General features: G+C 34.2%; 2 protein-coding genes across 8 annotated transcripts in view; one reads left to right on the top strand and one right to left on the bottom strand.

The window, feature by feature from the left end:
- Positions 1-4,631, top strand: part of LOC125646012 (uncharacterized) — a 36,853-nt gene extending 32,222 nt beyond the window's left edge. For all 6 annotated transcript variants that reach the window (XM_048872115.2, XM_048872119.2, XM_048872118.2 and 3 more), the window contains exon 13: positions 1,523-4,631. In XM_048872115.2, coding sequence (XP_048728072.2) covers positions 1,523-1,609 — 87 coding nt within the window. In that variant the 3' untranslated portion in view covers positions 1,610-4,631. The remainder of the gene's footprint in view (positions 1-1,522) is intronic.
- A 6,051-nt stretch (positions 4,632-10,682) lies between these two features.
- LOC125646018 (calmodulin-A-like) overlaps positions 10,683-26,919 on the bottom strand; it is a 50,203-nt gene continuing 33,966 nt past the window's right edge. The window contains exons 1-5 of one of the 2 annotated variants that reach the window (XM_048872129.2): positions 17,094-17,493; positions 16,925-16,979; positions 16,704-16,844; positions 14,310-14,549; positions 10,683-13,926 (exon numbers count right to left, since the gene is read on the bottom strand). In XM_048872129.2, coding sequence (XP_048728086.1) covers positions 13,892-13,926; positions 14,310-14,549; positions 16,704-16,844; positions 16,925-16,979; positions 17,094-17,129 — 507 coding nt within the window. In that variant the 5' untranslated portion in view covers positions 17,130-17,493 and the 3' untranslated portion in view covers positions 10,683-13,891. Of the gene's footprint in view, positions 13,927-14,309; positions 14,550-16,703; positions 16,845-16,924; positions 16,980-17,093; positions 17,494-26,919 lie in introns of those variants that run through there. The other variant, XM_048872128.2, reaches the window with a different exon arrangement.

Here is a 26,919-nt window from a genome sequence, read left to right as displayed (position 1 = left end):
GGTTCATATTTACATGAAAGCTTTCTGACATAGTGTAGATTCAAGTTTGCAAAAACCATGGCCTCCAGGGGTAGGTTTGAGGCCATAATAGGGACTACGGTTTTACATGCAAATAGATATGGAAAATCTTCTGATATGGACCAAGGTGACTCAGGTGAGCGATGTGGCCCATGGGCCTCTTGTTTAAAATTTATTCTATAGAAAACCACATAAAAAATTGTAAATAATAATTTTCAATCAAAAACATATTTGTTGAAAGCATAATAAATGCACTTGCCATGAAGTTTCACAAGGATTTTATTATTTCCCTTGCAAGAGGGGATACAGTAATTGGGCATTGAGTATGTGTGCGTGTAACACTGTACGTTCAATGTAGGCTCTCTACGGACCACATTTCATGCTTGAGTGATTTGATAATTCACATGAACCTTTGTTATCAAGAGATGAAGAACCTTATTGATTTTGGGGTCAAAAGGTCACTATGGGACTTCATAGAAAAAGCTTCTAAACACTCCACAAGCCACATTTTTGCTTGATTAATTTGATACTCCACAAGTATCTCTGTTATCCACAGAGGAAGAACCCTATTCATTTTGGGGTCAAAAGGTCAAGGTCACTACGTGAATTCATAGGAATAGCTTGGAGACACTCATTGCGAGGGGATATGCCCTTCCTTGTGGAGCTCTTGGTTTTGGACAAGTAACTGAAATCAAACCAAAGTTATGTGGAGTTGTGTTCTGTTGAATCAAATATTAAAAGTATTGCTCTGTGCTAATTAACTTAAAATCATTAAGTAGTACATTGTATAATGACCATGTTTCAAAATGGAAAGAAATTCTGCATTGAAGAGTAGTAAAGGAAATAGATGAAATTTGTAGTAAAGTTACAATATAGGTTATAGAAAAATATGCTTTTGTGTGAATATACAGTAAAACACAAATATGTATGAATACATATTGCATCATACTGTATATTACAAAGAGTTTAGATATATTGATAAGTACATCTTATTAAAGAAGTAACATTGCATCATGTTTTATTAGTCATTCTATCAATCAGCATGTGGGAAAATGGGACCACAGATTGTTCTCTATGCAAAATATTGTCCAGGGTTCTCTCTTCCACCATTAAAAAACTGGGCGCCACCAGATAACTGAAAAATTGTTGAGTATGACGGAAAACATCAATCAATCAATCAATCCAGGGGTCTGTGTTTGCCCAACTCTCTATTTTGTATTGCTTATAGGAGTCATGAGATTGATCACTGTTCGTTATCTTCACCTTTCATTTGTCTGTTTAGAATGAAAATTGCATCTCTATCATACATGTACATATTATTTTACTTATTAGAATTTTATTTATGCTGAAAAGTGAGCTGCATCATCTATGGTGGATTTTTTTTTTTTAAATCTCGTGGGGATGAAATAAGGTCCTAAGTGAACCATAATTGTGCTGTTATTAAAAAAATACATGAATATGAAATTACCAATCTAAACAAATTTTGTGTTTGATTTCACCACAGGATACTGAGGATGCTGTTGATTTTGCCCCGGTCAATTTGGACAGATTCATGAAGAAGCTGAGGGAATCCATAATGATTGGTTACTAAAATTGAAGTCTGCTAAACTTGCCATGTATGGGTTGTTTGCTTCTTCTACTTATTGCGCTGTATATGTGAATATCTGCCTCACTTTCATGGGGACATTTAAGGGATTACTTTGTCTGTCCGTCCATCTTAAAACTTTGTAGCGGTAAATTCTACGACTTTGATATTTAATTTGTGTATTCCTTTATGAGAGGACCACTTAATTAATCTGTAATTAATGATGACATTAATGATGACATCACAGGCAACACACGTTCTTAGGAACACTTCAGTTACATTCAATGTTTGTTGGATTAGTGGCAGCAGATTAACCCCACCCCCATGTAAATCAAAAGTGCTTGAATTATGGGATGGAAATATTTTAAGTTTTTTTCAGTATTATTATAATTTGCAAGTGGAGTGTTAAGAGCTTTTTATTGTTTATTTGATAATAGAATTATAAGCTTATTTTTATGGAGAGTTTTCCAAGACGTCATTGTTAAAACCTGTATTATGACTAGTCTCAATTTGTAAATAAGTACATTGTCAAAACCATTGCCTGCTTATACCTGTTACTTGTACTATGTATTTTATCTTAGTGTGGAGTCCACAAAATCTCTAGTTACGAAAATCTCTAGTTTTTTATTGTTTTCATTAACTGTTAATTAAAGGGACTGGTTCACGTTTTTCGAAAGAAATGTTTTTCATTTTTTGTGTTAAAAATTAAAAATATAGCTCATTTAATGTTGACAACCAAAATTTGGACCTTCTGAATGCAAGGATAAGAGCAGTATCTTAGCTTTGATTCTGTGTTATGTAAACAAAGACTCCAGTCTTTTTATGTAAACAAACAAATCAGTGAAACGTTAATTTTGTAATTTAAAGCATCTTCATTTTGTACAATCACAAATTTTAACTTTTAAATGACAAATTTTACCTAAAGTATGCTTGAGAAGTGATATGTATAATAAACTTGGATCAATATTTTGAAAACCCCGTAAACAATAACACCCCTCAATCTTTGTTTTCAAAACAAATAATAAACTTTCTATAATGAGCTTCTGTCATGATGAATAACCTTAATTTTTTTTGTGAAACCTTTTAAACATATTAGACAGTATATTTTGATCATTTAAAGTGAAAAACAAAATTTTGAGGAAAATCATGAATCAGTCCCATTAATGTCCTGAAATCCTAATCTGTTATAAGTCTTTGGTAAGACTGCTAGTCAGTTAAATTTCTCCCAAGGTCTATATGGTATCTCTTTACAAGATACTATTAATCAAAGTCCTCAATTGAAGGTGCTGTACAAAATCTATGGTTCAAATGAATTTTAGAATGTGTTTTTTAAAGCATGTTATACGATAAAAGAAATGAAGTATGAAGGGCTATTTTGCTCTATAATACAGGTGTTCATGTAGTTAATACATGCATTGTCTTAGATTATATCATATTTTTTATGCTCAAAATTTTCAAATCATAAAAAATGTTCATGTTTTCAATAGTGCTATTATAGAGTTACATAGAGAATAATATATACCCTTTACCAAATCACGCTCGATATCAATCTGATAAGCCAACGTCAGCCCGGGGACTAATATTGGTCGAGGAAAGATGTAGGATGTGCTATGAGCAAGGGTTTGTTTTGTTACATGTATATTTCATAGAATACATACTTAGTGATGACATACAGAAATGAAATAACGGAAGATTTTGGAAATGGGAATTCTGAGTGGTAAACCCCCAGGAGTTCGGCAAGGGATGTATGCTTGACATTGGTCATCCATTATGGACCAGTAATAATTAACTAGTCATGATATCGCTATTGTTATGTCACAATGAAAAAAAAACCTTTGTATGTATCTCTAAGTATGTAATGATTGCTATGAAATAGATTTGATGTAATTCTTTAAATCTTTTTTTAAAAATAGAAATATACATATACTTAAATTTTGGCTAAATGACAATCTGTGACCTGACTTATTTTTTTTGTGTTATTGTTATTTGTTCATAATGACAGGGTAATATGATTAAGTGTAGTGTTGTTCTATGCACAGTTTCTTCAGATCAAGAAACATTGTGTATATACTTATATTTAGGTAATAAATGTTTGGGTTGTTTCTGTTATTTATGGTGGCATACAACAATGTAAGCAGGAGTAATTTTGTATTTATAAATTCATATTTTGTGTTTGTATATATTACCGTATAGTGGTTGTTTTTTCCACTGGTCTAAAATTTGGCAATTTGCTGGCTTAAAGGTACATTTGTATGCTAATAATTTCAGCGGAATAAATTTTGGCAGACATGGAAGATATATCATTACACTGATCTGTTTTATTGTCAGTACGTGTCTATGCAAACTAATTCAAAATGTTCTCATGTGTCTGGGAAAGTATTTTTACATAAATCAAAATCTGTGCTCTTTAAGCTTATTTTTTTTCTCTTAAGATATTTCCTATCTCTGTGAATATAATGATAATTGTAAAAACTGAAGTCGCAATTGGGTGCATATTTGGTGAGTGAAATTTTGGCAGAAAGCTATCTAACCGCTGAAATAAGCCAAATTCATCACCCTATGGAAAAAACCGCTATATGGTATATATTGATACATGTACGTGTAGATAGATGTTTTATGGCAAGTTGAAAGGCCAAATTTTTTTTTATCAGGAAATATAATACATTGACACAATGTAGACTTATTACTGACAAAACACTAGTAAATGTAAATCATAAGATATTAAAAACAGAATGTAAAATTTATTTTTTATATTTTGCATACCAAGTTTGAAACATACTTTTTAAACAATGAAGCAATTTACCACACATGTAGATCTGCTCTAACCTTTTTTTTTTTTTTTTTTTTTTTTTTTTTTATATATCTATCCATGTTTTAAAAATCTGATTGATGAAATATTCTGTATATGTACACTGATAAGTCTTATTACACTGATCTGTTTTATTGTCAGTACGTGTCTATGCAAACTAATTCAAAATGTTCTCATGTGTCTGGGAAAGTATTTTTACATAAATCAAAATCTGTGCTCTTTAAGCTTATTTTTTCTCTTAAGATATTTCCTATCTCTGTGGATATAATGATAAACAAGAGTACCGCAAACGATACACAATACACCCGTCAAAATGCTTACGTAGGGTGTTTTTCTTAAGACATAAGTAGAACTTTGCTTCAGGTAGTATCGGCCATCATCAGGCTGTGACATACTTTCTTTCCATAATATGAATATTTCCTCAAAACTGACTAAGTTCAACAACCTGTGATTTTCTCAAAAATTGAAGGAAATCCAAATCCTTGCCACTTGCACATCTTCCATACCCATACAAATTCTCTGTAAAATAAAAAAAGTTGTGGAAGGAAAAACAGACAAATCATGTAATCTCTATGTAATAATTCCTCAAAACTAACCAAGTTCAATAACCTGTAGTTTTGTTAAAAGTTTAAGGAAATCAAAATCCTTGCCACATGCGCATCTTTCATACCCATACAAATATTCTGTAAAATAAGAAGGTCCTCACTTCAAAACGGTGGAAGGAAAAACGGACAAATCATGTACTCTCATTGTAATAATTCCTCAAAACTGACTACATTCAACAACCTGTAGTTTCTCAAAAAATTGAAGGAAATCAAAATCCTTGCCACATGCACATCTTCAATACCAATATAAACACACTGTAAAATAAGAAGGTTTTCATTTGAAAACTGAGTTCACTGAACAAATCATGTACTCTCTTTGCAATATTTTCTCAAAACGGATTAAGTTCAACAACCTGTAATTTTCTCAAAAATTTAAGAAAATGAAAATCCTTGCCACATGCACATCTTCAATATCCATACAAACACTCTGTAAAACAAGATGGTCCTCACTTGAAAATTGTGAGAGGGATTAGCTGGACAAATCATGTACCCTCCACATAACAATAATTTTCAAATAAAGGGGCAAAACTCCTGCAAGTGGTCGAAATTGATCAAAATTGCAACACGATCTAGAGTGATCCACCAAGAAGCTGGATATGTGCCGTGAAAGAGAAATGAAAATAGAAACAGAAAACCACGAACGGACGGACCTACAGACATCGCTGTACCATGATACGTCCTGTTTAAAGACGGGCGTAAAAGAGATCTGTAGTTGTAGACTATGCAGCTCACAATCCCAGGAAAATTTAGGTCAGGTTATATAGTGGCTATAAGAGGTACCCCAATCAAAAAGGACTACATGCGACCATTAATTAAATTGGATGATGATGGTGGATTTCTAGTTTGAAGTATGATGTCATAAAGTTAGTGATTTTTAGCTCACCTGAGCTAAAAGCTCAAGTGAGCTTTTCTGATCACCCGTAGTCCGGCGTCCGTCCGTCTGTCTGTCCGTCTGTAAACTTTTAACATTTTTGACTTCTCAAAAACCATTGGGCCAATTTCAACCAAAATTGGCACAAAGCATCCTTAGGTAAAGGGGATTCTAAATTGTTAAAAATAAAGGGTCAGGCCACCTTCCAAGGGGAGATAATCAAGAAAAGGTAAAAATAGAGTAGGGTAATTAAAAAATCTTCTTCTCAAGAACCACTGAGCCAGAAAAGCTAAAATTTATATGAAAGCTTCCTGATATAGTCCAGATTCTAAATTGTTAAAATCATGGTCCCCGGGGGTCGGATGGGGCCACAATAGGGGATCAAAATTTTACATACAAATATATAGGAAAAATCTTTAAAAATCTTCTTCTCAAGAACCACTGAGCCAGAAAAGCTAAGATTTATATGAAAGCTTCCTGATATAGTCCAGATTCTAAATTGTTAAAATCCTGGCCCCCGGGGGTCGGATGGGGCCACAAGGGGGATCAAAGTTTTACATACAAATATATAGGAACAATCTTTTAAAATATTCTTCTCAAGAACCATTGGGCCAAAGAAGGTCACATTTACATGAAAGCTTTCTGACATAGTGTAGATTCAAGTTTGCAAAAACCATGGCCTCCAGGAGTAGGTTGGGGCCATAATAGGGACTACGGTTTTACGTGCAAATATATATGGAAAGTCTTCTGATATGGACCAAGGTGACTCAGGTGAGCGATGTGGCCCATGGGCCTCTTGTTGCAATTTCTTTGAAAATTGTCTAAAATATCAATCACGGGCACCCTGCGTGACCCACAACTAATTTCACATAAATATAGAGTATGTCACGGTTCTCAATCACGGGCACCCTGCGTGACCCACAACTAATTTCACATAAATATAGAGTTTATATCACGGTTCTTCATTTGATTGTGGTTCACGCGTGGGATCGCCAATTTATGAAGCCATAAAGCGTATAGAAAAGTCGATTTTTTGTCTTTAGGAAGAAACTGGTGGAAAATCCATGTTTGTGACGGTGTACAGAGTAAAATAAGGACTCTGCTAAAAATCTAATATTGGTTTATATACCTAACACATTCAAAGATAGATTGATATGAAAACTTTTGTTATATAGTTTGCACTTTGCAGTACTCTTTAGTTTTCTCTAAAAACCTGTGAACTACGTGTATAATTCTGTAGCTTCTGAATACACCAAACCTGGGTTTCTCGATTGAGTTTTCTTTTATTTGAGTAAAATCCCAGACTTTAGGTAGTTCCAAACAGATACGAAAATTTTCCCTCAAATTCAATGTTTTTTAAAACTTTAATATATGTATTTTGTTCCAAGGAATAAAACCTCTTACTGTGCATGATGTAAAAGAAATCTATCCTATCATTTTTTTTCTCAACATACTTTCAAATATAGGGTATTAGACCCAAGTTAGAAGGATGTGAAATTAAACTTTTATGATAAAAATGTGCCCTGTGTAAAATTATCTTTAGAGATTTTGAAAAAATTAATAATCCTTTTTATGAAGCTGACCAATTGGCTACTAAATCTCAACAAAATATATTGTAATTGATATATGTGTGTACACCACGATGTACAATATAACATGCATGGCTCGTCAATAGCAGATCTTAAACGTAAAATATTCTTCTCAAGAACATGTGGGCCAGAAAAGCTGGAAAAAAATACATGAGAGCTTCCTGACATAGTGGAAATTCAAGTTGGGGGGGGGGGGGGGGAGTATGCTGGGACCACAATAGGAGATAAAAGTTTTACATTCGAATATATCTAGGGAAAATCTGTTCAGATCATGGCCTCCGAGGGTCTCCAAATCTACTGGACCAATTTCAATCAAACTGGATACAAATCGTCCTTAGGTGAAGGGAATTCAAATTTGTTCAAATGATGGGTCATGTCCCTGTCGAAGGGGAGATAATCACAAAAAATGCAAAAATAAGGTGGGCTCAAGAACCACTGGACCAGAAGAGCTGAAATTTACATCGCTCTGAGAAAGTGGAAAAATCATGACCCCCTGGGGTTAGGGTGGGGCCACAATAGGGGATCAAAGTTTTACATGCGAAGGGAACCAAAATAAATGGCATAAAGTATCCTTAGATGAAAGGTCATACCATTCTACAAGGGCAAATAATAATCAATAAATTTGTGGTCAAGTTTGATAATTGATGATTTTTAGTTGTTACCTTTGAAAAGATTTTTCTGAACCTATAATGATAGTTTTGCTCAAGCTTGTTTATTGCTAGGAACTGTTGCTCAGGTGAGCAATGTGGCCCCTGGTCCTCTTGGTTTTTTTTATAAACCAACATGTTTTGTAATTATATGTGCGAGATAAGTAATTAAAAGTTTGGCTAAATACTATTTATTGTCTTGAGGCCAGATCTCTAATGATAAGAGACCTATGACAATAAAGGAGGAAGAACGATATTTTTAAACAATGGTATAGAAATGTCGGTATTCCTAAAATATGTGCAAAAATAATAATAACGATAATAATATTAATAACATGCACAGGAAAGTTATTCAGTTATGATATATATAGAAGAAATGTTCCAAGGATTGTCATTTTTATGTCATGTAAATATTGCTTTTGAAATGTGGGCATCTTTGAAGGTGCTACGGAACACAGCACCATTCTTTACTACATGTATCGTTTAAAGTCAGCATTTAGCAAATTCTATGGTCGTTATAATGATCTATTTTGCCTATACAACCTATCTTTGGGTCAATTGCTGTCTGAAATGTTTAAACCGATTGTTAGACCATTCTTGGCGCACTGACTGTGACTACGGATTACTCCGTTTACCTGGTTAAGATATACAATTGTAGGGCTCACGGAGGGTGTTTACAAGCGGTCGACAGGGGATGCTTACTCCTCCAAGGCACCGGATCCCACCTATGGTATATCCAAAGGTCCATGTTTGCCCAACTCTATTTTGTATTCCTTAAAGGAATTGTGAGATTGATCACTGTTCGTTATTTTCACCTTTCATGTTATCTAAATCCTCTTCGTTTCATAGTATCAATTCTGACGTATCGATCAACGCACAACCAATCAGACATCTGTATAAATTTCTACAAAATAAATAGATCAGACACTGCAGTGGACTGTGGTCTGTTTATTTTGACGCAGACCTTGAATGAAAACGCCACATTTCTCAATTCGAGAAAATTTCAAAATTGTTACCGTATTCAAGGATATTATATGATTATATAAACAAAAATATGGTTTTCTATTCTACCTAACTGTATCATTTCGATTGTTATTTTACAACAAATCATTTCCTGTCATAAGTTTAAAGTGTACTTAAATTAAAGCGATATAGTTTAATTAGGAATGACCATGCATCTTCAATAAAAAAAAAAAAAGGGGGGGGGTCCTTTCAATTTGTTTCCTACATTATCGTTCGTTTTCGAATATATTCTAAAAGAAAATTTGTGAAATTTATACATTGAGCTTATACTAAAAAAAGAAGTGGGAGTCCAAGTCTAGAGGTATTTTCGTATTTCAACATAAGTGAGATTGACCGATGTATTTTCCCTTCGAATCGTTTGTTAGCGCGTTGACTGATTGTATTAATTTTAACGTCGGGTTGGTGATATTACTATAGACGAAGTGGGCCTGTTTCCATTATAATTGCGCATTTTTAGAAATAACTATTGTGTCTATAGGGAGTGTGGTCCCAGACACAGGACTCTGGGGGTGCGAATGTAACACATCGCGACGAATTTTTGTGAAGCTACGGTAATAGATCAGAGATTGCAAGAAGAGAAAAACGGACGAGATCCTCGATCTGTTGAGAGAAATCCGATAATGAAAAGTGTGTTATTGGCACTATTGACAAAACCCTCTTCTTTTTTTTTTTTTTTTTTTTGGATAAAAATAAATTCTTATTGACTTCAAATCCGATTACGAAGAAATTTATCGTGGCCATTGCTCGTGGATCTTGGAGAGCACATAGAAATAACCGCCCTGAATCCTAGCTATCTCGCTGGGTTTGTTTTATAACGGTGATTGGCGTAATCAGAGGCGCGAGATGGTCCTAGTGTTTCCAATCGACGCTCTGATTTATGAAGGAATTACCCGAAATCAAGAAAGTGGATACTTTCGGGTTGATTTTGAGGAATAATTAAGTCTGTAACTATTGAATCCTCTTTCAGCACGTGTTACTGCATATTTGCAAGAATTTGTAATGATTGATATATTATGCGTATATTATGCGTACATGTATTTCAAGAGATGTATTTCTATTAATGCCATAGATACTTTCATGTTAATTTAGCAGAAATATTTTTCTTATTCTACATGGATGAATATGCCTCATTTCTGTCAATTAAAAAATATATATAGATCAGTGGTGGATTTAAGGGGGCGCACCGCACGCCCCCCTAAAATTTTCAAATGTAAGGTAAATCGTGGTATCTTGTTTAGAAAAATGTACTAAACGATTAAAGAAGCAATAATTTCTTCCACTCCCGGAGAAAAAAATGGCGAAATCTTTTGAATTCTTGAATTACTTTATAGGGAGAACTTAATTTTTCCCCAAAACCCTTGAATTTGCGTCATTTTATTAATTTCACCTTATCAAAAATAGGACACATATTTCAAGCCCTATAAAATATGTTTTAATCCAGGAGCTTCTGGGGGCTTGCGTAGACGCGGAGTTTGTAAAAATAAAAGTTGTTGATACTTAGCAATATCCAAACCAATGTGTTACTATGATATTTATTTCCAACAATGGTGATATGGTAATTCAATAATACTGAATAAAAATGTAATCTATCAAACATATAACATCTTAACATACTGATAACAAATTATGAAGCGATATAAATCTGGAGTGAGAGGAAAAAATGTCAAAAGTGTCTCCGTTTATATATATAACAAAGACGTGTGATCACATATTTATAAGAACACTATATAGGTAAGCCATTCGATCTCTCATTGTATCCTGCAATATGTATAATTCTAACAGACATCTATATACACCATTAATACCAAAACTGTACAGTGGAAAAATAAATATTTCATTCTACTGAAAGTTAACAGATTTCGCAGGAGAACGCACGGTTTTTCTTTTCCAACAAAATCTGGTGACCTAAGACATAGATATACAGCTCCGTTATACGTAGTACACGTACTCCCCTCTAGTTATTAATGATTCTAACGTCTTCTGAATCCCACGCCATCCTCCTCACGCCTTCTGATTGGATGATATACAAATAACAGTTCCTTCCTTCGTACACACGCCCTCTGAATGGGGCCGCTTAAGGACACAGGCTACGAACAATGTTAATGGGTCTCTGCATCAATCCGATTGCCAAAAATATGAATTGATAGAATAGACTAAAGTTCGAAGGAAACTTTAACCTATTAGGATTACACAAAATTGAGGTGTTTTTTTTATAACCATGGCAGACTCGCCAGACACGTGTCCACGTAAAGATGAAGTTAACGGATCGGAACCACTGGCTAGCCTAGGTCATGCAAGCCATTTGACTCCCCAATTTGTCTCGTAGAACACTGCTTTGACAAACGTGTAGGTGACCTAGACAAAATCATTGGCTAGCGAATATGTACTCATCATTGATATCACAATTCGTTATATTTACATATTGAGGAGATATATTTGTGTTAATCAGTGTGAATTATATGTTTGATGCATGGCTATTTAACCATTACTATTTGTAGTTCATGGAGCGCCAAATTAACATAAACTCAAATGATATTCAATTAATGCGCGGAGTAATTCAGAATTGAAGATACATTTATCTTTAATTATTTAAAGATACCAAAAAATTAATTTGATGCACACACTAATTTAATTAAAGATCTCTTCAAATAATTATTGATACATGTATCTTCAATTCTGAATTACCCCGCGCATAAATTGAATTGGTGATAACATTAATTATTCTGCTGGATTGATGCGCGCTATAATTTAAATATTGCTCTCATCAAATGAATTGATGACATCCACTGAAAGTGAGCAATAATTCAATTCACACATCAATTCAATTAAGGAAGTTAGTTCCTGAGCTTTTGAGCACAACTGCGCAGGACGCTGCAAGTATTTACTGGTTCAATACTGATTCCATTGGTGCAAGCATATTACAAATCTATTACTGTACCTTATCCGGTTGAAAAAAATTGTGTCAATTCAAACTTCGTAAGGGTTTTGCAGGGACTACATTTTGTGACGGAAGGATTAATTACTCAAAAAGTTATAAATCTGCGTGATATTACAGTTTTTGTTTCATCTAACATATCTTTATACTATACATGTACTTCAGTTTCATAATATATGATACAAGTATGTGATACTTGGAACTAGATCAAATGTTGTAATTTATTAATTTGGTTAATATATTTTTCCAAATAGAACACCGATTCTCAATAAAAGTTTAAATTAATTTACTCGAGATTTTGTATAAGAATTCATTATTTTCGCCAACGATTTAAAAATTAGGTCTCCAACCCCCACTTTTTTAAAGATCCATTTTCAAATTATAATACAAGACCTTGAAAATTATGTGAAAATTTAGAAATTGACACTACTCCTAATATATCTTTTTAAACTCTCAAATTTGATATCGTGAATTTTTTCATATACCAAGCGCATTATTTATTTCCATTACTACTATTAATTTTTTTTATCTGTATTGTTAGAAGGCATGGTTATGTATCTATTTTATGTAATGGTTGATTTGTGTTGCTTATATTGTGTTGACACCAACAGATAAATAAGTTTAATTGAATAAATTTTAAGTACAAAAAGGTCATGTTTAGAACACTGTAGCTCAATAACAAGCATTGCGACCCCACTTTTTCTTTTCAATTTCCCAATTCTCCTTCAACGTAGAAATTGAAAATACATCCCCCCCAAATGACATTACTCCAAATGTCAGGTGCGAACCTCTTTAAAATGCGCGCAATAATTCAATTATTACTCGAATGATAGAATTAATTCAATTGATGCGCGCAATGATTCTTTTAGACAGAACAACCATCTCATAAGATCTATCTTTAATTCAACATATCCACAATTAAATTAATGGTATCTTGAATTGAATTGTTGCTCTCTTAAAAAAAATTGATGCGCACATTGATTCCTTATATGAAACCGTTGTAAATAATTAAAGATATTCGCGCATTAATTCCTTATACTAATCGTTGTAAATAATTAAAGATATCTTCGATTGACTCAAGAGATCATCAAATTATTTATACCGAGCTCCAAATTAAATTATTCCACTACATTGATTAATGCGCGCATCAAATGAATTATTGCTCTCATCAATTTAATTCAAGCATTGCGAGCAAAATTAAATTGGTGGGGGTACTAATAGATTTGATGCGCGCAATAATTGAATTGTAGATATTTTCAAATAATTAAAGATATCTTCAATTATTTGAGTGTTAATTTGGCGCTCCATGTTAAGTTGGAACGAACTTTTGAATGATGTATGATGTAAACCATAAATTGTTATTAGCGGCAATGAGACTTTGATGTACACTTGTATATCCACAGAAAGCGAAGGGAGATATGATAAGAAGCGATACATGTCACAAAATCTACTCTAACAAAGTATATGTGCTTTGTAAAATAAGTGTACATCTACAATGAACGATGCCTTGTCAATGCCACCCCATACATTTGTCTGATCACCATTTCTTAATTAGAATGTAAAGCTAATGAGCACGTCTAACACTCTGGAATCAGTGCTACAAATTGTGAGTCTGCAAACCTCCTGTGCAGCGAAAGCAGAAATGCTGAATGCAAATATGCTCCACCAGTGACTCCAAGATAGAATATCATGTATGCCAGAAATACACACAGTCACTCTTCCTATCCGCGCCTGAGTTCTGAAAATTGCATAGTTCTATATAGTACTATGCGTGTTAAACAGGTCCCGGTGAATAACGGGGACTAGAGTCTACTTCGTGGATTCGCTCAGTTGTCGTAGCAAATCTGAAAGATTGAAATCCTGTTATATAAAGGTGTGATTACCTTGAATACTAACTTTAAGAGTAATGTCATTTTGGAATTGTTGCAAATAATGTCCGAAACCAGTTATTCTATAGGACTTACGGTCATCATGGTGCTTGAGGACGGTAGACCTTGTGGCTGTTTTTATTGATTGGGCGGATCAAGAAATTTGATTTAGTTTTCTACACACTATTATTATGAACCGTATTGAAATGTGTACTTTATTATAATTGTTATTATAAAGAATGGACCGAATATCACCAGGAAAAAGAACCAAACGGATAAGTGCGAGGATCGTCCGTCCTTAAGCAATAACAACCGAGTTATCATAAATACATGGATGAACCAAGTTCTTCAATGTCTACCTTCATACTCGATGAATCCATCCGATTTTGCATATTTAATGATTTCTTCTACTTCGTCCACTGACATTCGATCGCCCATGGTCGTCATGCACCGTCGAAAATCTGTCACGGATATTTTACCGTTTCCGCATTTGTCCAAGACTCGGAACGCCTCTAGAATGTCCTCCATTTCCTCTGCATAGACGTCACCATGCGTTACAACGTAACGTTCCACATCAGCGTAGGATATACGACCTTTCGCTGGAAAGACAACACAACATTTATTATACATGCGATTTTTATTAAATGTTTAGGAATTTGATACTCTTCGATTGGTCCAGACGATTTTTTTTTTTATTATTATGTGTATGTGCCTATGAGTGTATTCACCTCAATATTAATTTTGAGAAGATTTATTCGGGATTTCCCTTTTTACCAACCATATATTTGTTGATATTTTTATCGACCAATCAAATTGCGCGTTTTAGACATTTACCGCAAATGTAGTACGACAGAAAGTCGGAATGCTACTTTTTGGTATGTGGAAACTCCGGTTCGTTACATTCGTAAAAGAATTTCAGGAAAAACTTATGATTCTTGTTTAGAAAATCACAAACAAGTTTGATATCATTGAATTCAGTGTTGAGAGAGAAATATTGAAAAATCTTAATTAAACCGGATATTTCGGCTTTCGATCGTACTATATTTACGGCTTCAAAGCACTTGTTGAAAGTCAATGTCATTAATGACTTTAATACCAAACAATACCAATTATAGTCAAATCACTGTCTAGATGTACTAAAGTATCGTTATACAGTGAAGTGTCATCATGCAAGTATTTTATTTATTGAAGGAATACGAAAAAACTCCCCAAATTGGAAGTGTTCCAAATGAAACCTCCTTCTCTTAATGTGCTGCATGGTATGAAGGAGAATGCATGCATCAAAGGCCGTAAGCGCCGTATATAGGCCTAAATTTTGTAGCCCTTCACCGAAAACGGTGAAGTCTCCATATGAGGGAAATATTTTCGAAATATTTTCGAGAGTGACGTTAATCAATATTCAGTCATTTCCGTGTTCCGTTTTTATTTTTAAAAAACCCCACCTGTATATGGTATCAAAAAACTGGCGTCTAGATTGTCTTGAAGAATGGTCGTGTAAAGTGTTCAAAGGTCGTATGTTTTGATGCTGTTGATTTGGTGAAAGTTTTGTGGTTTCACATTTATAAATCTAACATTGTTTGGTATTTTTAAGAATCCACATTTGATTTACATTATTTCTTGCATTGTTGCATTATGTATTGTAGCTCAATACGTCTGAAGTTTCCCATTCATAGCAGTTAATATTTTTGTGAGGAGATAGGGGCTTGGTAAAACATTTACTGGATCCTGCAATATATCTCTGTTTTAATGATCACTTGATATATTCGCTTTTTAAGTTTTTAACACGATCGGAACCCCCTGTTACATAGTAAAGGACGAGAGGTTCCAACTGATTCCAAGGATGATCTAATGCGTTGATGACGTCACATTACTTTGTGTAGCCAGTCATGTTATTGAAGATAATGGTGGTGATACATATGTACATGTAATTTCTTATTCAGTTGGATTGATATGCTTTTCTTTGTTAATTTTCATTCATAAAGCATATCAGAATTAATATGGTATGTCAAACGTTGCAATATTTAATAATTTCCATTTGTATTGTGTAATTTTTCATTTGTAGTATATAATTTCCATTTATATTGTACATTTCTTCATTTTCACTGTATATTTTCCAATTGTATTGTGTTTTGCATTTGTTTTGCATATTTTCCATTTGTATTGTAAAATGTTTCATTTGTATTATATCAGAGAGATTGGCTTGTTTGATTTCATTGGTCAAGTTTTAGCCTGTATCATGTTGAAAACGAGCGAAATGATCCGGATGCTCAACCACAATATAAAATGGTCCACTATTTCCGTGTAGGACTAGTTAAACAAGCGAGTAAAAGTTCAATAGAATTTACATATCTAAAGGTAAATATGTTATGAAAAAGATTTAGCCTATGGCTTAATAACGGAACCGTGGTTTAAACCAATGTCATCTTTTGTAACAAACGTAAATAAATAATCCCTCGGATACATTATACAATATAAATAAACAAGTATACAACAGAAATGGAAAATGTACAATACAAATGATTTATTTACACTTCTAAGGGAAAAAATTAAACAATATTAATGGGAAAGATTCAAATATTGGAACGTTTGACAATTGACATGTCATAAATGAATGAGAAAAATATCGAACGTATATTACTTTGACCTACTTCCTGTTTATACCAGCGTTTTAACAAACATTTAATGTCTGAACATATAATCAGATTGAGATAGAATCTAAGAATTTATAGTTACTCAGTACCATGCTAACGTACCACTAACATCAAGTTCGTGTCGAGCTTCTTCCAAGTCTCTCTCGGAGGGATTCAAGCCAAGGCAGCGTAGAAGTGGTCCCAGGTCTTTGGCAGACATTTTCCCCTTCCTTGTCTCAAACATTCCAAACGCTTCTTTTAGTTCTGAAATATACGTCTAAATGCTATATACACGTTCTACACCATAAACGAGAAATTATTTATAGACCAGAGTCGTCACTCACCTCTCTTCTGTTCCTCTGGTACCGTGATGTCATTCAGACTAAGTGATCTCTGAGCCTGTTAAAAAGACACACAAAATGTGTTATCGTACAGTACCATTTCATCAATTGCTTCTTTTTTTTTTTAATAACTAAAGTGGGTTCATGTTGTTCTATAAATATATGGAGAGACCTGAGTCGGAGACGGCTCCTCAATCGCTGAGTTCATACCATCAAGCGCTAGAAGAAATTTCAAAACAAACAATCTATAATCCACAGAGGACAAATTTATCGAATCACTTGTTAAACAATTCCCAAATAAGCACTGTACACCATAGATAAAATAATCTAGCGTCAACAGAGCAAAATCGTGTATTAAATATTCTCAAAGATCTAAAATAAATCGGCATGCAGTGCTGTAGACGCCCGCATGTAACGGCGTTTTAACGGAAATTAACACAGACAACAAGGGCTCTCATAATGAGTTTTGACATTCAAAATACCCAAATATTGCACCTCTGAAAAATGATTGGTGGAAATATTTCCACGTGACAAAAGTTTGAGCCGACCACCATCTTTGTTTCTCGACTGCAAGTCGTAAATTATGTCAGGTGGTCCCGTTAAATTAGGTTTTCACACCGGTCTGACATTTAGAAAGGCAATATACATCTTGGCGACAATTAAGCCAATTTTAGAAGCCAATTTTAGCAGAAGTAAGAACAGCGAGTCTCCTGTAATGTAATTGATGTATTAGAATCCCAGCGTGAGTTGGATTGAGGGTGCGCTTCATCTCCAGACACCGATAGAAAGTGGCGGGAAATGGGCACACTCTAAACGGATATTTCGTAGATAACGTATTACGTAAATGTCATTTTGGCTGCGTACTTTTATCGCCTTTGGTGAGAGAAGGAAACTTTCCCAAAATGTAGTTCACGATCTTTAATGATCGCTAATATTTAAGTTGTTGTACTAAATATGATAAATGGTCGAAAACATTGTCTGATAGTTTTTCGTCACTTGTTTAATATGCGCTTACAGTGATACTATATGTCACACCGTTGGGATAATTTGAATGATCATTTTTCATGTTAATTAAGAAAAATTTGATATGTTGAAATGATATGATATGCTTGATTTTATAATAAGTCATGTTGTTGGGGATATTGTCAACCTTGTGTTTCCAAAATTAGATCTGAAGAAAAACGATATAAAGCAATTGTAACCTGTTGATTTCGATCAATCTATGGTTTTATCACACCAGTCGATAACACAGTATCGACCCCGGACTTCGTTCTTGCTTCCACCTGTTCTCTTGTATATTGTGCGAATTCCTGTATGAAAATCACAAAGGTGTCGATCACATTTATAAAGTAGATATATGCACCCCAGCCATTAAAATGTTTATAGCATTCATAACTACTTTTAGATTAAACTTCAAGTGTATACAGTATAAATCATAAATGGTCAGAAAGAACGATTTTATTGTCCTCTTTCTGTAGAAAAAGTGACCCAAGATAACAAATTAATGACTTATGCAAAGTCGCATCAGCAATCCCAAAACGACTTTTTAAACAATGGATATTGGGTTAGAATAAGGAAAATGGAATTAAAAACTAATTATTGTCAGTAACTAATGTTAGATTTACACTAGAAAAAACACATAATGATATATATGTACAGTTATATTTTTTTTTATATGTGATATGACCTGGATCCCTGCACCGTATATCATGCACCTTCATAAAACCCCTCTTCCTCTGCTTTGTCTGTTAATATTCCGATGTATAATATTTATTTACTGATTATTTTCATGTTGCATGATCCGGGAAATAAATCGATGTGAATATGGAATTTGTTTTATGACAGGTTTCATTGTCACTGTCTTGCTAATCTTTACAGGATGAAAAATGAATGATATAAAATTGAATTTATTCATTCAACTACATACAGGTTGATTATTTGCCACGCGAACTGAACGTTGACAATAAGCAAGCCGTTTCTCAAATTTGATTGACCAATAATCCTTAAATGATTTAATGTAACTTCCGACCGACTTTCTACTGACACCTATTAGCCATCCGAAAATGATCCTATTTTTACTCCTTTGTTCTTTATAACACGCAGAAATTCTCTTTCGCCCAATGAAACTATTAATATTTAATCAGTGTTCTGTTCCTAATTTGAAACTCGAGAGAGAGAAAAAAAAAACCTACGTTGGCAAACATCGCCATCTTTGTCAATGACTACTCCTGAGGCTCAGTTGCGGGTACGAAATAATTCATGAAAGCATGTGGTGTACAGATAACCGGAAATACAGTCTACCTGGAAATATACACTCTATCACACGTCATAACGATTCGTGTGTCCTGAATAAACGACAGGGACACGCGAAATGTCATGTGCCAATTCAGTTTCTCAGGTTGAAGGTGTTTTTTTGTTTTTTTTTGTTTGTTTGTTTTTTTTAAATTTATGTACACTGGATACAAACACAAATACATGTAATAAAATGGATGCATGAGTTGAGAGAGATATATATATATATATATATATATATATATATATATATATATGGCTGGCTTAGTTTGGTTGTAATAAATACAAACATAAAATTCCTTTAATCCATCATTTTTGAAAAAAAAAATGTTTGTGGCAAGTGCCGTAAAGTCTATAGCATTCTACAATAATATAGTCCTATGCTGATCGTTTTAGGTGTAAATCTCTATTCTACAATAATATAGGCCTATGCTGATCGTTTTAGGTGTAAATCTCTATTCTACAATAATATAGTCCTATGCTGATAATTTTTATATGCCCGCATAAAAATGCGGGCGTATTATGTTATACTGTCGTCCGTCTGTCAAAATACTTTGTCTTCACAACTCCTCCTAAACCCTTTGGGGGATTTTGATGAAACTTGGTACAAGGTAAATGCCGCACCACTATTTTTTAAGGAGTTAGGGCCCTTGGACTAAGATATATTTTTGCAAGTACCATGTCTTTGCAACTCCTCCTAAACCCTTTGGGGGATTTTGATGAAATTTGGTACACAGAAAGATCACAATGTGGATCTGTGCATATTGCAAAGGGAATGCTGTCCAATATATTTAAAGGAGTTGCGGCCCTTGGACTTAATTTTTTCGATTCAAAATACCTTGTCTTCGCAACTCCTCCTAAACCCTTTTGGGAATTTTGATGAACTAGGACAAGAAAGATCACAATGCGGAGATGTGCATACTACAAGGGAAATGCTGTACCACTATTTTTGAAGGAGTTAGGGCCCTTGGACTTAGAGTACCTTGTCTTCGCAACTCCTCTTAAACCCTTTGGAGGATTTCAATGAAACTTAGTATAAAGGAATATCACAATGTGTAGATGTGCATATTACAAGGGGAATGCCGTCCCACTATTTTTGTAGGAGTTACAGCCCTTGGACTTAGATTTGTTTAATGCAAAATACATTGTTATTGCAACTCCGGCGAAATCCTTTTGTGGATAATCCTTTCTTACTTGTTCAAATTCCTGGGTCAGTAATGTATGCGGGCGTGTCATGTACCGGTTTTGCGGCGCCCTAGTTTTAGGTGTAAGTCTCTATTCTACAATAATATAGTCCTATACTGATCATGTTTAGGTGTAAGTCTCTATTCTACAATAATATAGTCCTATACTGATCATGTTTAGGTGTAAGTCTCTATTCTACAAACCAGAACAAATTGTCTACAGTATATTAATTTGAAATCGATCCGAGTATCGCAGTGATTTCGATTACGGTCTTCAATCCCCAATATGAAAATGCCCCCATGCCAGCTGGCCGTTATAATAGAATATATCGCAACCAGATCTCTCTAAATTTCAAATGACAAGTCTCGTTTCCACGAAAAACAAAACAGAGAAGGTGTCAAACGAAGGCAACAATGATTTAAAATAAAAGAAATTGCTTTTTTTTAATTCAAATATATTATCATCAGGGCATTGGGTAAAACTAGCTTATATAATTAATAGCACACGAATACGCGACTCGGTTTACAAAAGTTGCCTTTTAAAACGCACTTTGAATTTTGTTTTTCAAAATGCGTTTAATTTGGGTCCAAGTCAACGGACTTTAAAAAAAAAATTCAAAGTGCGTTGATATCGACCATATTAACACACTTTGCAAAAAACAAATTTTGCACAGCTCAGTCGATTTTCTTGAAAAATAATAGATAATTATTTGAACCTTTTAATATGTGATGCTGCCGTCACTTCCGGATATGAGATTTAGACGTTTCCATGGGTAGAGGGTGTGCAGTGACCTTGATCCAATTTCCTAGATCAAAGGTCACTGTAGATAAACCTATCAGTGTAAGATTTTTGCCTGGAGCATATATTCTCTACCCATGGCCCAATCGGGCTCAAATTTTACCCATAGAATGCCCGTGGGTGGAGGATGTGCAGTGGCCATGAACCAATTTTCTAGATCAAGGGTCAAAGGTGAACTAATTAACTTCTCTGTGTAAAATCCTAGTCTGGAGCATATTTCTCTCCCCTTGGTTTTACCAAGCTCAAACTTCACCCAAAAACCTTTGCTAAGTACAGAATGGTCCTTTCCGAAAACAATATTTTAGAACTACGTTGCAATTGCTTGTATCTTGCTAAAATCGGGATCCATTGAGATGGTCACCATTTCAACGACGTCCAATTTTATAAGATTACCTGAGTCACTCTTAAGACCTGTTGCTCTCAGTCCCCATCCGGTGTCCGTCGTTCACCGTGCGTTAACAATTGAATTATTCAACTACTTCTCAAGTACTACTAAACTAATCTTGACCAAATTTTGTATGTAGCATCTGTAGGGGAAGGGGTAACTTATAAATTTCATGACCTCTACTCTATCGAGGTCTTAAATTCAAGGTAAAAGCTGTGAAAATTAGTGCATTAATCTTTAAAAATCGTCTTCTCTACTCCCGGATATGGAGCAATTAAAATGAGTATATGGTAACAATGAGCAAGGAAGCCTCTAACAAAATTATAAATCTAATGACTTCCATTCCTCTCATTTTGAGAAAGAAATACAACACTTAACCAAAAAATAATAATAAATACGAACAACACCAACTCCGCTGATCTGCAACACATCTTTGGAATGACCTTCCAGATGAAATTAAAAAGTCAACATCTCTTGAAAATTAAAAAAAAATTCTTAAATCTCATTTTCAGATTCTAACACATAAACCAAGTGACATCCTCTACATTACTTATCGACATTATTTCATTTTATTGACTAATTGGACAATTTTAATTAGTAGTCCATCTGATCCAATACACTGAACCAAGGACACAAAGAACCATTCATAAAGAATGTTGGTTCTTGCTAATTCCATATTTGCCGATATTGTTTGTAATGTCTATTGATTTCAGAGTTTACAAAACCTATATTTGCACATAATGACAATCACCAATGCTTTGGCTGTAAAACAAAATTTGCTAATATCTTACATTTCTCAATATAACGCATAATACGCCCATTAATAACGCGCAATGCACAAATAAAAAGCAGTTTTGGTAACTGATATTTAGTTTGTTCAACATGTCGTAAAAAAACCTATACATGTACTCATTTAAAAAACAAGTTGTGATACAAGTATAAATATAAGGAATAAATTTCCTGCTTGTTTGTATTATCAGAGTATATTGAAAAAATGGAGGCTTGGGGGGTCCCTTACTATGCGGTGTATATTGAAAATTACACTATATAGATTCTCCCTAGAACTAATCTCTTGAATATTACATGTATCATCATATCACAGTTAAAATCACCGTGCCACATGACCATAAGCAGTACGTAGATTACAAAATATGGATAATGATCCATGCTTTTAATTTACAATCAGCCACAAGTGCGAGAGATGTTAATTTCTGCAATCAAGAGGATGCCTTAGGATAGCGCTATAGACAGGACTGCCGAATTGACTCGGTCGTGTATGGCAAATTAAATATGGGTCAGATGGAGTTCAAAGTTATTTTAAATAGAAGTTTCATATATCGAGATGGGTGCAATAGCCAATCACGGCTGATGAGCGATCAATGGCAGGCTAACCAAATCTTACGACGCTTGGCTAAATTGGATTTTTGATAAATTGCAATTCTGCGAGTCGAGCGCTGCTTCCGTAAGCTTGTCCTGCGTCCGTTCACAATATGAAACAAAAGTATCTCCACAAATGGACGGTTTCATTTGGAAGCCTAAAATAAAGGGTTATTTCCCTCCACGAACATTGTTTGGCGATTAATTTCCAGTTAGGTTGGAAAGCTCGCAATCCTGATTCTCCCTTGAACTAATGAATTTCTATTTTGGTGACCAAAACTGAAAAAAAAAGACACTGAATCGGCATTCACCGAGTGCTTCTGATATTTTGGGAACATTCGGAAATTAAACTAATCGGACATTACTATTGCTAGAGTTTTCATAAACAAATATATCTAAAAGCGGCCTGATCGAGGTTATTCAATGGGGTCTGATTAACGATATATATGTATAAATATGTATAAATATTGCCAAGTAATGGAGAAACATATTAACACAATAACGTACAAAGTTTGTTGACCACGATATTTACTTTAAACCATGGGATAATTTTCGCTAATGGAGAGAGAGAGAGAGAGAGAGAGTGCTAGTAAATTCACTCCTTAATTACTTAACCTATCGAGTTGATTTCGGGAAGGATTGATATATCAAATAGCTAGAAGAAACCTGCGAGATTTTATCGTTTTTGTTTCATCGAATATATTGCCAATATTTATACCCCTAGGCGTGTATTTTAATGTCGCAATTTCTTATTCAAGTAGTAAGGATTTGGAATCAATTCTAATTCAAATGTTATTAGTTAATTACGTTTATATAATTTTGCAAACAAAACAAGGATTCTTAACACATCTACATTGATTTACCCGATATTTTGTTTAAAAATTTAGTTTTTCGGCCAATAATTCAAAATTTGATCAAATCTTTGATTGAAATTTTGAATTTATAACCGTAAATTGCATTATAAATTTTGAGAGCAAGACACTTTTAACTTACGTGCAATTTTAAAAACTGATAATACTCCAGTCTTTTAATAACTCGTAATTTCTAAATGTTGATTTCAAAATTTACTTACAAAAGAATTAACAATACTACAGAACACCGGTTCGAATCTTATGGAGGAGATGTAACGCACATGATGATAACGTGATATACACACACTTTTCACATCCCAACAATGTCCCACTATCGTACAGCACGACGAGAATTAGAATAGGCGGTGGTTTATACATACAAGCATATTCACTTATACATGGTAACATCACGAGGAGTGGCAAAACGATCGATGTATCTTATTGTAGATAGTTATTCTACAAGAAGTAAATCTTAGATCCCCTACTTCAAAAATATGCACAATCCTAACGACCGTCTTCTTTTTTTAATCTCCCAAAGTAATATGTCATTGGGCCGAGATTATGAACTTACGTTGATCATCTCATATGATTCTATATGTATAGCTAAGTGTCATATTAATCATATCCGAGGAAATACAGGGGCGGATCCAGGAATTGCAGTTACGGGGGGGGGGGGGTGGCGCAACTTTATGAGGCAGGGGGTCTGGGGGCCGCCTTGAGGTGGGGCCCAGGAGGCGAAGTCTCCGGAAGCTCCTGGATTTTTAGAGATTTTATAGGACTTGAAATATATCTCCTATTTAGTCATTTGTACTATTTTCTATTATTTTTGATAAGGTGAATTAATAAAATGACGCAAATTCTTAAGAGTTGTTTGGAAAAATTAAAGTCTCCCAATAATGTAATTCAAGAAATCAAAAGATTTTGCCGTTTATTTCTCTGGGAGTGGTAGAAATTATTGCTTCTTTTATCGTATAGTACATTTTTCTAAACAAGAGACCACGATTTACCTTAGATTAAAAAAATTAGGGGGGCGGGGCGGGGCTGCCCCACCCCCTTAAATCCGCCACTGCAATACGATAGATATTGCGACACGACCTTTGTTATGACATCATCATACAAAAGAGGAAGTGGTGGATCTAATTAAAGAGATGGTTTTGGGCAACATAAACAAAAATGTGTTTTCCCGCATCTGTTTTCCCGCCTAGTTCCAATTTCAACTCTTTGGCATGCTCAATGACACAAATCTTGGTGACGGTGTTAGTTTAACATGTACATCAACCAACTGTGGCAGGGAAATTCATTATTGTACTTATATCTATGAAAATATAAAACTGTAAGATTGGCATCAAATGATTGATCAATTTCATTAATTCTAGGCTTGTAAATGGATCTCAATTTATCACTTTATCCTTACAACAACACAATGAGGGAGGGGGGGGGGGGGGGCTAAACATGTATCAAACTTGAATCTACATTCATTTAGTTTATGCGGCTGCTGATGAAAGGTGAATATAGCGAACAGTGATCAATCTCATAACTCCTACTAGGAATACAAAATTAAGAGTTGGGCAAAGACCGACGCCTAGACACACCAGAGGTGGGATCAGGTACTTAGGAGGAATAAGCACCCCCTGTCGACCGATCACATCCGCTGTGAGCCCTATATCTTGATTAGGTAAACGGAGTTATCCGTAGTCAAAATCAGTGTGCCAAGAACGGTCTAACAATCGGTATGAAACACGTCAGACAATGATAGGTTGTATTGGCAAACTAGATCGTTATAACGACCGTAGGATTTATGAATATTGATAATGATATATTAAATCATTGTGATAAAGATTAGGATTATGTACAATATCATATTATTCCACTGTCCTTTTTAAAAATATGCCGTTGCTGCTTGTGGAGTCTCAAATAAATTTTCAGGATTATCACCGCCCTGCGAGGGTACGCACCCACCACCCCTGAGTTTGATGGAAAAATAGTTATGTATATTTGTCCACTTCGATGCACTTTCAGTTGTACACGTAAAATACCTATATAGATATCTCTATAAATGTACCTTTTTGTGAAGATAAAAATGTCTCTTTAAACCATTTGATGATATTTGTCTAAAGATGAAACGTATTTATTTTTAGATGAAAGAGATTTTTCGAATAAACATACAGAAACGTTCCTCACAAGTGATCAAAAAGTGTTTAGTTTTCAACTGAATAATTTCAGTCACTTTTTAAAAATTTCAAATGAGTGACTTCATTCACTTTTTGAATTGCATGCATTTACTGCAGTCCATTTATTTATCTTTTTGGGTATTTTTTTTTTTTTACTACAGACGGTAAATACTAAATGGTGTAGTTATCTATAGTTCGGTTAAACCACTTCAGTTTATTTCACTCAAACCATGGAATGGCACATGAGGTACATGAAACGTATTTACATCATACGAGCATACAATAGCAAGTACCAAAACAGACAAAATCTACATACCAATCAAAAACGATCACCGGCATCCTATATACTAATCGAAACGAACATCTACACAATTATAAACCAATCAAAACGAATATCTACACAATTATAAACCAATTAAAACGAATATCTACACAATTATAAACCAATCAAAACGAATATCTACACAATTATAAACCAATTAAAACGACCACCACGCTGTTAGGCTAAACCTATATATTACCTATCAAGAAATATTGAACATTTTCTTGCCTTTCAATGACATGATTATGGATCAGTTTAAGATTACCAGTATAAGGTTACAAGATTAAGGTTACCAGTTTACAGTTACCAGATTAAGATTACCAGTTTACAGTTACCAGATTAAGGTTACCAGTTTACACTTACCAGTTTACAATTACCAGATAAAGGTTACCACTTTACGGTTACGTTAAAAAAAGATGTGGCTCTTGGTCGTGATGTTTAACTTCAAAATGTAAAGAAAGTTTTTGCTTTTTAAAAAACCAATCAAAACTCGTATCTATTCTAATAGTATGCAGTTTTAGTTAAGGCAATCATTACAGCATCGAATCAAAACCACCATGGATCGAAATGAATGTTTCATTACAAATTTCATGGCACACTGTATAAGAATAATGGTA

The sequence above is a fragment of the Ostrea edulis genome, chromosome 6 (assembly GCF_947568905.1).
Source record: "Ostrea edulis chromosome 6, xbOstEdul1.1, whole genome shotgun sequence".
In the NCBI taxonomy this organism is placed as follows: domain Eukaryota; kingdom Metazoa; phylum Mollusca; class Bivalvia; order Ostreida; family Ostreidae; genus Ostrea; species Ostrea edulis.
The sequence above is the reverse complement of the archived record's forward strand: the minus strand, read 5'-3'. Positions and strand labels throughout refer to the sequence as shown.